The 12,610-nt window shown below is 49.3% G+C and overlaps 5 protein-coding genes across 5 annotated transcripts; 4 read left to right on the top strand and 1 right to left on the bottom strand.

Annotated features, from left to right (window-relative positions):
• Window positions 1-958: 958 nt before the first annotated feature.
• B9G98_03813 (hypothetical protein) lies at window positions 959-1,357 on the top strand (the record flags this gene model as incomplete). Its single annotated transcript, XM_024810370.1, has 1 exon — window positions 959-1,357. One exon carries the CDS (start codon window positions 959-961, stop codon window positions 1,355-1,357), a length of 399 nt encoding a protein of 132 aa, XP_024666138.1.
• A 473-nt stretch (window positions 1,358-1,830) lies between these two features.
• B9G98_03814 (hypothetical protein) lies at window positions 1,831-3,420 on the top strand (the record flags this gene model as incomplete). Its single annotated transcript, XM_024810371.1, has 1 exon — window positions 1,831-3,420. One exon carries the CDS (start codon window positions 1,831-1,833, stop codon window positions 3,418-3,420), a length of 1,590 nt encoding a protein of 529 aa, XP_024666139.1.
• A 76-nt stretch (window positions 3,421-3,496) lies between these two features.
• Window positions 3,497-5,986, bottom strand: B9G98_03815 (Inhibitory regulator protein BUD2/CLA2; the record flags this gene model as incomplete). Its single annotated transcript, XM_024810372.1, has 1 exon — window positions 3,497-5,986. One exon carries the CDS (start codon window positions 5,984-5,986, stop codon window positions 3,497-3,499), a length of 2,490 nt encoding a protein of 829 aa, XP_024666140.1.
• Window positions 5,987-6,768: 782 nt separating this feature from the next.
• Window positions 6,769-8,406, top strand: B9G98_03816 (General negative regulator of transcription subunit 2; the record flags this gene model as incomplete). The annotated part of the gene is made up of 1 exon (XM_024810373.1): window positions 6,769-8,406. One exon carries the CDS (start codon window positions 6,769-6,771, stop codon window positions 8,404-8,406), a length of 1,638 nt encoding a protein of 545 aa, XP_024666141.1.
• Window positions 8,407-8,920: 514 nt separating this feature from the next.
• B9G98_03817 (Chitin synthase 3) lies at window positions 8,921-12,544 on the top strand (the record flags this gene model as incomplete). Its single annotated transcript, XM_024810374.1, has 1 exon — window positions 8,921-12,544. One exon carries the CDS (start codon window positions 8,921-8,923, stop codon window positions 12,542-12,544), a length of 3,624 nt encoding a protein of 1,207 aa, XP_024666142.1.
• Window positions 12,545-12,610: the final 66 nt, after the last annotated feature.

Raw genomic sequence — 12,610 nt, forward strand, 5'->3', positions numbered from 1 at the left:
TTTTCGAAGAGATCTTAGCTGAGGCGTCGCTTGCGATCTAGTTGATGGCTACAGCTCCCCAAAGAGAAGAGAAGGCTTATACATCAAGTACCACTCCTTGCTGATCTTCTGCTTGCTGAGATCCTCCCATCAAGTGTATGTTTTATAGTATGGTGTAAAACAGTATCGTCCGCTCTTTAGATCCACATAGATACCCTGGTTGGTAGCAGAGCAATAGTGAGATTCCCGAGCACCACGGTTTCCTAACGCTAATAATAAACTTTTGGCAACTGGATTGACTCCAGCACCCAACTTAGGAGGTATACGAGTGAAGGATATCACGTGATACACAAAAAGCCGTTGGGATGTACTTGCATAAATCAGGCTGGCTGCAGCTGAAGTGGAAACAGATGTCTCTTCATCAATGACCATTGCAAAGTATCTAACACAACTGAACTCGACTATTTTTGAAAGTAAGCCGAAAAGCAGGGCTTGAGCGCAGCACTGAACATATTTCAGCTATGGTGCTTCGTCGCGCTTCTAAAAAATCTTAGCTTTCATTGGCCTTATTTACGACGGCTATACTCATTTTCGCCATGAACCTAACGATATCTCATTAGCTAGCTTCTACTTACTCGCCTAACTGTCGAGTGAAGGCATATTAGGGTTTTGCCACCTTGTGGGCCAAGGCCTACACCAGACACGCGCGGAAAGGGGAGAGGACAAACAGAGTCATATTTACTTATAGCGCACAAAACCTTTCAAGTGGCTATGTGATATGAGTCTGCTTAGATTCCGAAATCAAAGATAGCTTTTCTATCAGTTCAAGCTGCGGGTCGTGTCTCAGGAACAGCCCCACAGAAAACTGGGCACATGGTATTGCTATGCTGTTCTATGCATGGGCTGCATGTTGGCTCACAAGTATATATAAAGATTGCTTCAATCGGCACTGATCCCATCATCACAACTCAACTCGAATATGTCTGCTGGAAAGAAACTCTTGATTGCTGGTGCCCTTGGTGGTGCAGCCTACTGGTATTACCTCAAGCTAGAAGATGAGCGCCGCCTTCAGCAGGCCCATCTCAATGCACAGAGCCTGGGCCGTAAAGTAGACAACGCTGCTTCGGACACCAAGGCCTATGTGCAGAATAAGTATCAGGAAAGCGTTGATGCTGCTGAGAAGCAGAAAAAGGCCCTCGGTGACAAACTCACCCAGGCCCAGAGAAATAGCGAAGACAAGCTGAATGAGCTCAGCAGCTCCGCTCAGCAACAGAAAGACGCTTTCATTAAAAACGTCGATGATGCTGTAGTTACTGCTGGGGACAAGTCTAAGGGCTGGATCGACAGCACAGTCGGATGGGTCACTGGCAAAAAGTAGTGCTCTGTGTGTAGTTTAACAATGTTTTTTTGAGCTGATCCTCTGCATAATTCATCCTAGATTATCATAAAAATGTGTACTCTAAATACTAAACTACAAACCTACTTTGCCATTCAGCCTGTGCAAAATTACCTTCAAACCCCCTAGCATCGCACCCCACACTAAGTTAGCATACCTCTCTACCCTTACCCATAACCTACAAATGGTTTGCTGACTTTGCACAATCACGTGCTGCGTCATTGATCCCCGCCGGGTCTGGACCAAGGCGGGTTTTAGGTAAAGCCCCCTCCCATGAGCTAATTTTTTTATCCAGTAATCAGCCAGCCAAATATACATCGAACGCCGCAAGACAACGGAACCCACCAGAACTCAGGAAAAGGTGTCACTATCGAGACACAGTAAACTTTCATTTCAAAAAAAGACCTAGGTCTATTCGCACACGGCCTCGCACAAGTACCTCTAGGAAAGCACAAATGGCTTCCCATCGCATGCTACGTTTGTGCAACGACGCATTGGATTCTGTAAATCCTGATGATGTCGATGATGTTCGTTCTATTTGGGCCGCTCTCTCCAAAGCGAAAGACGCGATCGAGGACGGCAAACGTTTAGAATACCTCAGCTGGCGCCTGTACTCGCAAAAGGTTTTACCAAGAACCATGCTTGCTGCACCACTATCTGAGGAAACAGTCAAGTCTCCTCGTCTCCGGGAATCTACTTCAACTGCTTCATTCTCATCGCCACCCATGCTTGACGCCAGTTCAAGCTCTGAGTCGATCGAGAGCTGCCGTACTCGCCCTAATTCGAGTATCAAGCGTCTGTCGCAGCTATTCCAGCCCCCACAAGAAAAGTTGGAGCTTGCCCAACTGCACACACCCGAAAACATCCCCAAAATTAAAGCGCCGCTACCCAGGGTTCCCAGCGCGGCTTCTATCGCCTATTCTCGGAGTGTTCTAAATATGGCATCATCCCATACGCCGACACCGCAACAGGTGAGTGGCAGTACAAACACACCACTCAAAATACAAGACTCAGCATCGGATTCAGGAAGAAGCGAGCTTGCGCGCTCCGTGAACTTCCAGGAAACCCCATCTTCGTATGTCCAGCAGCGGGGGCGTTCCTCCGAACCAGATATGGCCCAATCAGCAACCCGCGCAGTGAGAGGCTTTTCGCCATCCAATATTTCGGTTGCGATCAACTACAGCAGTCAAAGCCTTGCTGCGCAGAGTAATTCCAGTCTGAAGAGGAATAATTCCGGCCAGTCATCACCATCCCTACACAAGGAAGAAGGCTCTAGCAAACTAGGCTGGAGCAAAGCATCTATTCCTAGAGGCAGAATGTTCTTCATTGAAAGCTCTACGGATTCTGAAGTCGGTTCCGCCTCTTCAGTCGAGTCTATCTTGAATGACGATCAAAAACTGTCGTCGTCTCAGCGCTCTTCGCGAAGCCATAAAGTTACATTTGCACACGTGAGTGGCGATGAGGAAAGTGAGGGAAGCATTCACTACTATCATACGGATGACGACTATGAAGATGAAGCCGACGACTCAGAATGGGACGATCTTGACGAAGAAGAAGACGAAACTGTTGATCCTCAAGCTGTAGAGGAGCTCAGTTTCGACGAACGCGAGGTGCCGATGCGCCCAGCAGTTACGAGATCTCATCTTTCTTCACTATTTTTGAAAAAACTACAAAACGCTGATACGCCAGTTGAGTCGCCAACGAACTCCCCTAAGAACGAAGTGGCGGTACCAGCAAACATTTTGTTGAATGCTCAAGTCGCCAATCACTACCCATTGCAAAACGGAACAAATAACCAGGCCTTGGCTGAGGAGTCTGAAGATTATTTTGGAAATGTTGACGAGCAAGAACTTTCTCAGTCTGTCCGAGATAATCTCAAGATGAGTCGCGACTACGACTTGCAATCACTCTGGGCAGTAAAGCGATCGAGTGGCTCCCGCTCCAGATCGTGCTCCTCCAGCAACAGCCTGAGAAACTCGCAGTCGTGGCTACAATCATCCGAGGATATCTTTGATCCTCTCAACTACCACTCTCGCGGTTGGTAAAAACATGTATTTATAAATCACCCATTCTATATTGCAATTTTTGTTTACAGCAATTAAATTTTTATTTCCTTACCGGCTAACCGCGTCTAAAGAGACGAAACAGCGACTTTTTCTCTGGGGCCTTGACAAGCTGAGAATCCAGCAAAGAAGAATCGGGGCTGTACAGCATGCTAGTCCAATTAGCATATAATGTCACTGGGTCAGCACGGCTCGAAGGCAGAGAGTCGGCTTGTTCCAGTATGGCACATACTTCTCTGAGCCGATTGCTCACCTTTTTACTTTCCTCATACAAAAGTCGAGTGGCCTGATCCCAGTCCTTGTTGAATTCGATATTATTAGCAATCCAGTCAGCCAGTCTGGCATACGATGCAGATAAGTCAACCAAGTAAGGGTTAGTTAAATAGGTGCCCATAAACGATTTCAAAGGCAACTGTTTGGGAACGCGGGCTAGTGGCATGTCGGTGTTCCACGAGCTGGCTTTCTGGTAGTAAGTTACAAGCTCTGCATCGTGGCTTTCAAAAAACCGATTCATGTGCAGCAGCCACTCCTGCTTTGATCCCATTTTAACTCGGTTCGCAAACGATTGGAGAATCTTTGCAAATAATGTGAGGGCCCGCTGGTTTGAGGGGCTGAGGGTTTGGTCTGCCAAGCCAAATAATCGAGGGTTCAGAATAGCGGGGCAGTAAAACCGCAGGAAAATAAAAGCTGCTAAACCGTTCCATATTTGGGCCTCGGTTGCTTTCATTTTCTCTTGCATTTCTTTCCTAAGGTGCGTCACGAGGTATTGGACGGTCTCTGGCAAACTATAATTCTTGATCAGGCTCCAGAGATAATTCAAATAGTGTTCAAACGCCAGGCGGTTTACTTTGGCGATGGCAGCTACCTCAGCTTCGGAGGCGCCTTGGATTTTTGAGGGATCGAGCTCGAGCTGGTCTTTAGAAGCACATATCTTGCGTACAAACCGTCCCACCGTTTTGATCAGCGTCTCTCGGCCGTACAAGAACATGAATTTTTCAAGTGCCTGACTTAGTAGACTGCTTCCGCGGAATAACACGTCCGTGCCGGTGGCTTTGGTTGGTTCCTTGGCCAGAGCAGAGACTTCGGATGATATTAAGGCCTTGATCCACTCAGTGTGCATAAATTCTCCCCGATAGATATCAGTGAAGATATCGCAAGCAGTCGTGACAAGCTTGGTCCCAGAGTTTGCCAGCGTCGTGGCGATGTCCAAATTCGAGCATTTGCGAAGTAGTGACTGCATCCCATCGTAACAAGCGGAGTCCAAGACAGGTGTTTGAAGGTGTTCGTATGCAATATACAATGATATTGATATATTAGAGTCGTTTTCAGTCTCAAGCGTCACCCACCGCTCCATGCCCTCGTCAGAATCGTTGATGATTACCTTTGCCAAGAATAAGTCCAGCTCACTCGGCCTTTCGGTATTTGCTCTTCTCAGTACGAGTTCAAGAGGCGCCAGTTCTCTATCAAGTTCCTTGAAAACGAATTCTTGGCCCCAAAATGGGTTGTTTGCGGTAGGATGTACTAACGTGCGGGCCCAGATCCAATCGTTAAAACATATGTCGACGTAGGTGTTCGAAAAGTCGAAAAACGCATGGGTGTCATCGGGCCCCTTGGTTTTGCCACTCAAGATATTAACTTTGAACTGATGGCTGAACCGTATGCTCTGGGAAACGTCCCTGGTGAGCGGGGTGTATACTCTTTGTTTGCAAAATCCTCGCAAGCACACGAACCAATCCTCAAAATCGTTGTCGGTACTGAACTTGAGATAAACGGATTCTGGGCCTCCCATATCTGGAACAATGAAAATGACCCACTCGGATGAAACCAGCGAAGGGTCAACACGGCGAATACAATCTGCGTAAACCTGGGTGATATTGAGAGCGAATATCTCGCCCCTGTCTAGCGATAAAGACAGCCGGCCCTTTTTATTAAGAGTGCCAAGCACAGTTTGCCAGCTGCTTGAGTCAGACGCATGTGGAGCAGTAAAGTGGACGTTGAACTTGCATACTAATAACTCCTCTTTTTCATCAGGCTTCACTGGCTCAATCTTGATCTTGGGGATCCACAATTTGTTCTGAATCCCTTCATCTCTTGTTTCACCCCAGGCCAAGAGGGTGGCCAGACATTTGACGTTGGAGTCGGGTGAGTCCATGTGGAGGAGAAACGTCTCGTTATCATTTAAGATTTGAATGTAGGGTTTAGCCATATGACCGACAATCCGTAGCCCAGATAGCTTGATAGACGCAAAGGGCTTCTCCGACTGGTGGGTGAAGGATAGGATTCCATTCGCAAAATGTGCGCGCGCAGAGACCCATTCGGCGTGTTCGACGTCCAGCACATCCAAGTCGATATAGTCTAGGGGATGGGGCTTTGCCGCACGCACTTCTGAAGTAAATGTTGCCCAAAAGTGATTCAAAGAGCCCCTTCGACTGGGCAAAGGCGACGACGGTTCTGCGATACCTGATCGCGCCGCGAACGAGGAAAGCTCTGTAATTCGCGAAATCAACAGCGGCCGAGTACCATACGGACTGCTATGAGCATTCAACATTTAAAGGTATCACACAAAAGGCCGGTACCTGACGGCTGGGTTTGGATTCTCGTGACCAGGTTGGGAAATGGAACTCTGCCCGGTAAAAAAAGCACGACCAAAACAGAGACAAAGTACTAATCCTTAATTAGCCCTTTCGGGGCGGTCCTAACCCTGGTGGTTGGCGCACGCGCATCCCCTGCTGTCAGAGGGTGGGTTCGGAGGACATGGGGTTTGCATGGGGAGCTTTTTTTTTATGAATTGGTTCACGGCTGGACGCTGGTGCCAGATTCGAGAGTGCACGCGGGTGCTACTCTCTTCTTTGCGGGTGTATGTTTCAGCTGTGCGGGTCGCTCGTCAAAGTGGCTAGATCACGCAGCCAGTTGAATCATGGCTTAACCTGGGGGGCCAACCAATACTGCATGACTTTGTTTCCAGGGAGTGGTTGACGCGGTTTGACTCGAGTGAATCGCAGGTTAAGCGGCCACGCTGAGCCCATCAAATGTCGGGGCCGTGGCTCAATTGCGTGCTACTACCTATTCAGTATATTCTGAGGAAAAAACTTTATTCAGCCCCGTTCACTACTATTTACCGGTCTAATTCTGGGGGCGCCTCTCGCCTCCACTATCCCTGGCGTTCGCTTACTTAAAAGTCTTTGCAAACTTCTAAGCACATTCACGCTAATGAGCAGAGTCCCTCAGCAAAGGACGCAACCGGCTCATCGCATACCGCAACCTACGGCAAAGGAGCCTGTATCTCCGTCACCGTGGAGAGGGCGACCTGAATACTCCGGCACGCCCAGCATGTCTGTCGGTGGATTGAGTGGAGTCAGCTTGCCCTCGCTTCCGAGACTTGGCCAGCACCATCAACAGCAGCAAGTTCCGCAACAGCAGCAGCCCGCTGCGTCCCAACACGTCCAAATGTCAGAGGTGCCACGCACAGGAGTACCGCAGCCGGTTGGCGGCCAGGCGGTCGGTCAAGGCATCGGTCAGCCCGCAGCCATCAGTGCCCCTGGTTTGGGCCAGATTCCTCCTGCTCAGCGAGCGGGTGACATTTCAGGCGCTCCGCCCACGAATGCTTCTGGTGCACCTGGCCTTCAGCAACGGTATCAGGTACCCATACCTTTCACACCGCGCTACAACTCTTTTAGACCCAACATGCCCCCGGGGCCGGCTCCCGGTGTTGGACCTGTCCAAGTAATGTCAGGCAGTCAATTTAACCAGGGTATGCCCCCTGGGATGCCCCCGCCCCCCATGAGCCAGATGGCTGCCATGTCTCAGCAGCCAATGCCCGCGCCCATGCAAAATGCTGTGCACGGTGGCTACCCTATGAGGGCCCCTATGCAAAGTGCTGGTGGATTTTCCATGCCTGTACCTGCGCCCCCGCCTCCTGGCGCTACAAATCAGCAGTCCGCAGCACCAGCCGGCACTGGATCATCTACCTTTTCTCCCAACATCAGCAATAGCTCGAACCCCCTGTTAGCTGTGCTAGCGGGGGGATCGAACGCTAATGGAACGTCTGCAACACAAAATGGTGGTGTTGAAAGTCCCGGGAGTGGTTCCAAGTCGAAGCACCCCGATGGTGCAGATGCCTCGGCCTCGTCTTATTTCTCCTCCGCAAAGGGCCATCCCAACTTTGAGCTTTTGGGCCAACTTCCGGTGCCTTCTTTGACAGCAAGAGCAGCAAACGGTCGCGAAAGTCTCGCCTCCGTGTTGCCTGGTCTGGGGCCCGAAAGCCGCATTCGGAAGCGTGAAGGTTCTACGGTTGCCGAAACATCCTCGACACTATTCGAAGGTAATCCAAAGTCACTTCCTCTTCTCCAAAGCCTGGGGCTCGACAAACATGAGGAGCAGACTGTGCCTGGATCGTCCCCCGAGTCCCCGGCCCCGTCCAGAGCAGCCACTACCATGGCGGCGAACTTGGCGAAAAAGCCCGACATTGATCGATACGGACTGAAGCCGTTGCTGAATGTTCTGCGGACTGAAAATGGCGAGCGCAGTCATATGATTTTGGATACTGATGTGACCCATCTTGGCCTCAGCCTGAACGATCCCAACGAACGGATTTCCCGAACTTTTGCCTCGCCCTGGGTTGAAGCTTCGAAGCACTGTGTTGTTCCGGATTTCTCTTTACCAGAGTGCTACACTGTCCATTCTGCGGTTCCCCAGCAGCAGAAACTGCAGAATCTAACCGAGGAAACGCTGTTTTACATTTTCTACACAATGCCCAAGGACGCCATGCAGGAAGCCGCGGCAGTCGAGCTAACGAACCGCAACTGGCGCTACCACAAGGAGCTCAAGCTGTGGCTCACCAAAGACCCCATGTCTGACCCAGTGCAGCAGACCGCTCAGGCAGAGAGCGGTATGTACGTGTTTTTCGATCCCATTTCGTGGGAAAAGGTGAAGAAGGAGTACTTTTTGTACTACCCGGATATCGCCTAGTCTCCAGTGGTTTATTTTTACGCGCCTGGTGCGCCTAAATAGAGATTAATCTTATTTAGTCACGTGACTATCTCTTTCTCTTTTTTCCCCTTCCTCCCCCCGCTTCCTTAGCTAAGTGAAGTGAAGCGAAGTCAAGCGAAGTGAAGCCAACTGAAGTTGTTCTCTTATGTAAGCAGGCGCCCTGGGTTGTTTATTTTTGTAAACTTGCACAGCCCGCTCTACCTAAAGATCTTGTAATATACATGCACGGATCCTGCATGCGCAGGTTCGAGAAAATAAACACTGCTAGATAGACGTAACGAAGGAGAGGTTTCGCGAAAATGCAGCCAGAATGCGTGTCCAGATCTCACCTTTTAGTGCGTGTAAATTTTAATCGAAGAAAAACGTGTCACTGCGAACAGTCGCTTTTCAGCTATTTTTAAAACTTTACCTAGGGTTCCATCCTTCCATCTTCACCGCTCGCACATCTTTTTCTCAACCCCCGCCCAACACTAAAGGGTTGAAATAGAGTATCATGGAGCGAAGTGGAAGCTTTCGACGTATCGACAACACTGATACGGAGAACCTCACCCGCCCTGGCGGCGGCCGGGCCGAGACGGTTCGAAAGCGATCTCTGGTCAGACCGGAACGTCGGCGCTTGGATCCGGACCACCCGCAATTTCACTACCACACCGCCTCGCAGTTGCCAGGTGTCAATGTCTACCCGTCATCTACAGGACACGATCCGCATGCCCAGACTATTCCTCCTATCCCCGAAGATGCCACCTACAATGGCGATATAGAAGAGGGTGGAGGGCTTGCTCACACCACATCGTTCCGCAGCACCCGCGATTTGCATCGAGACGCCTCAAGACGTACGCTCCGCACCGGTCCTGAGCCAAATGCTCCCACCGAAGCCCAAGTGGTTGCGGACGATGACAATGAGGCAGCAAATACGGGCGCCGACGATGCATTTGATTTTGCTGCAATGGAGGTAACCGCGCCATATATGCCGAAAGAGAAGGGAATCTCCCTGTGGGCTGCCTATTGCAAGACGCTAACTTGTTTTATCCGCCCCTGGATGATGAAGCCATTTGGCATGAAAACCCCAGAGCGTCAAATGGCCTGGAGAGAAAAAATTGGCCTCATTTCCGTCATTCTTTTGGTGGGTACGTTTGTCGGTTACCTTACATTCGGTTTCACTGAATCCGTTTGTAATAACAACCAGGTGCGTATTCATTTTAGCTCAATCCCAAACAACAACCTGGTAGTGTCCGGTGCCGTTTACGACGTTGGCCAATATTACCATCCCTCTGTATTGGGCTTCCAATCCAGTGTTATTTTGTATCCTCCCGTGAATGCAGGCGGCAAAGATGCCAGCTTCATGTTCCAGAATGTCAATGGCAACTGCCTTGATCTCATCACCCCTAAAGACGACTCTTCTATTCCTCATGATGGAAACAAAGTGGCATGGTACTTTCCCTGCCAAATCATCAACCCCAACAACATGACTTTGGTGCCTACAGCGAGTATTTTGCAAGACAACAATACAAAGGTTTATAACGGTTGGGGCTGTCATACTCACAATAGCGCTCGTGATGTGCTGTACAACTCCAGAAACCACACGGCTGATGTTTACTATACATGGGATGACCTTAATAGCACGGATAGTAATCTCGTGGTGTACAATGGTGACGTTCTTAATCTCGACTATTTGGGCTTGCTTTATAGCGACGACCTGGACTACCCTCGCCAATTTGATGAGCTCCGTAACGATAACTCGATTCGTGGCCAGGATATCACTCAGAGAATGGCCCATGGCGCTGACCGCAAAGTCGCTATGTGTCTACGTGAAATCGCAAAGGTGGGTGTTATTGATACAGAGCCTATTGGTTGCATCGCTTCCAAGGTCGTTCTTTATGTCTCTCTAGTTTTCATCGTTGGCCTGGTTGCTCTCAAGTTTGTGCTGGCCTGCTACTTCCGCTTCTTCATCGCTCGCCGACAAGGTGCTTCAGAAATGACCAATAAAGAGTTTCTTGAGCGTGAACAGCAAATCGAAGACTGGGGTGAGAACATTTACTCGCCAGGTCCCTACACTGAGCCAGTAGGAATCAAAGAGCGCCGCTCTGGAATTATGGAAAAGCTAACTCAGCCTAAAGGTGCAGCCGCTGAGGCCAAAACAGCAAAGCGTATCACCATGTCCGTGCAAAATCCTAGTATGTCAACCTCTAAAGTTGTTCCCGGCGGCTCAATTTACAGTCAACCGTTATTCCGCCAAAGCGCAATGTATCCCAGCAGTGCGATGTCTTTCAATAATGACAGCCCACTTATGGCGGCCAATACGGCTTATCGCGGTGCAGAGCCTGAGGCCATATCTCTTAATGATATGGCACCTCCCTATCCTCCTCGTCAAGATACTGGTACGCCAACCTCGTTTGCTTATTCGGAGCCTTTCGGTAACGATCGAGCTGTTGGCCCCGTAGGCGGTGACGAAGAGTATCTTGTGCCTCAGCCTCCTGTTGACTACCAACCTTTCGGTTTCCCATTAGCACATGCCATGTGCTTAGTTACCGCCTATTCTGAGTCCGTCGAAGGTCTGCGTACTACTCTTGATTCTATTGCCACTACCGACTACCCCAATAGTCACAAACTGATTACCATCATCTGTGATGGTTTGATCAAGGGTTCCGGCAACGACATGTCTACACCCGAGATCTGTCTTTCAATGATGACGGACTTTGCCGAGGAACCAGATCAGGTTGGTGCGTACTCTTATGTGTCTGTGGTTTCTGGTGCTAAACGTCACAACATGGCCAAAGTATATGCGGGTTTCTACAAGTACGATAACAGCACTGTGCCAATAGAGAAGCAACAGCGAGTCCCCGTGATTTGTATTGTTAAATGTGGCACGCCCGAAGAGGCCGGTGCTGCAAAACCAGGTAACCGTGGTAAACGTGATTCCCAGATCATTCTCATGTCATTCCTGCAGCGTATCATGTTCGATGAACGTATGACCGAGCTTGAATTCGAAATTTTCAACGGAATCCGGTCGGTTACTGGCATTGCTCCAGATTTTTATGAGGTGATGCTGATGGTGGACGCCGACACCAAGGTCTACCCTGATTCGATCACCCACATGATAGGTGAAATGGTTCGTGATCCTTTGATTATTGGCCTGTGTGGTGAAACAAAAATTGCAAACAAACGCGATACATGGGTCACTGCTATCCAGGTGTTTGAGTATTTCATTTCGCATCACCAGGCCAAGGCGTTTGAGTCTGTTTTTGGTAACGTTACTTGTTTGCCTGGCTGCTTTTCGATGTATCGTATCAAGGCACCCAAGGGAATGGATGGTTATTGGTTGCCAATTCTTTGCAACCCGGATATTGTCGAACGCTATGCAGATAATGTGATTGACACTTTGCACAAGAAAAATCTACTGCTGTTGGGTGAAGATCGCTATCTCAGTACGCTCATGCTTCGTACTTTCCCGTCACGCAAGATGGTTTTCGTTCCCAAGGCCGCCTGTAAAACAATCGTACCTGACAAGTTCAAGGTGTTGTTATCGCAGCGCCGTCGCTGGATCAATTCGACTATTCATAACCTCATGGAGCTTGTGCTGGTGCGCGACTTGTGTGGTGTATTTATTATCTCGATGCAGTTCGTGGTGTTTATCGATTTGGTTTCAACACTGGTCCTGCCCGCTGCCATTTCATTCACAATCTATATCATCATCATTGCCATCGTGAAAAAACCTACTCCCGTTCTATCGCTGGTCCTTCTTGCCCTCATTCTTGGTCTGCCGGGTCTGCTTATTGTTGTCACAGCATCGAGGGCGTCTTATATTCTGTGGATGCTCATTTATTTGATGGCTTTGCCCGTGTGGAATTTCGTCCTCCCAATGTATGCCTATTGGAAGTTTGATGATTTCTCCTGGGGTGAAACCCGTACTATCGAGGGCGGTGATAAAGGTGGCCATGACGAAGTCAATGGTGAGTTCGATGCTTCTCACATCCAGATGAAACGCTGGCGTGAATTCCAGGAGACTCGTGCCACTCAGGCTTACGACCCTTATGGCACTGGAGCAAAATCATCGCTCGACACCTACTCTCAACTCGATACAACTCCATCCGGAACGCCCTCTCTCAGAAGCTCATAAAATAGAGATCTTTCAATTCCTTTTTTTTATTCCTGCAGCATTGGACAGACGTATCTAGATATTCAT

This window comes from Wickerhamiella sorbophila (assembly GCF_002251995.1).
Source record: "Wickerhamiella sorbophila strain DS02 chromosome Unknown contig2, whole genome shotgun sequence".
In the NCBI taxonomy this organism is placed as follows: domain Eukaryota; kingdom Fungi; phylum Ascomycota; class Dipodascomycetes; order Dipodascales; family Trichomonascaceae; genus Wickerhamiella; species Wickerhamiella sorbophila.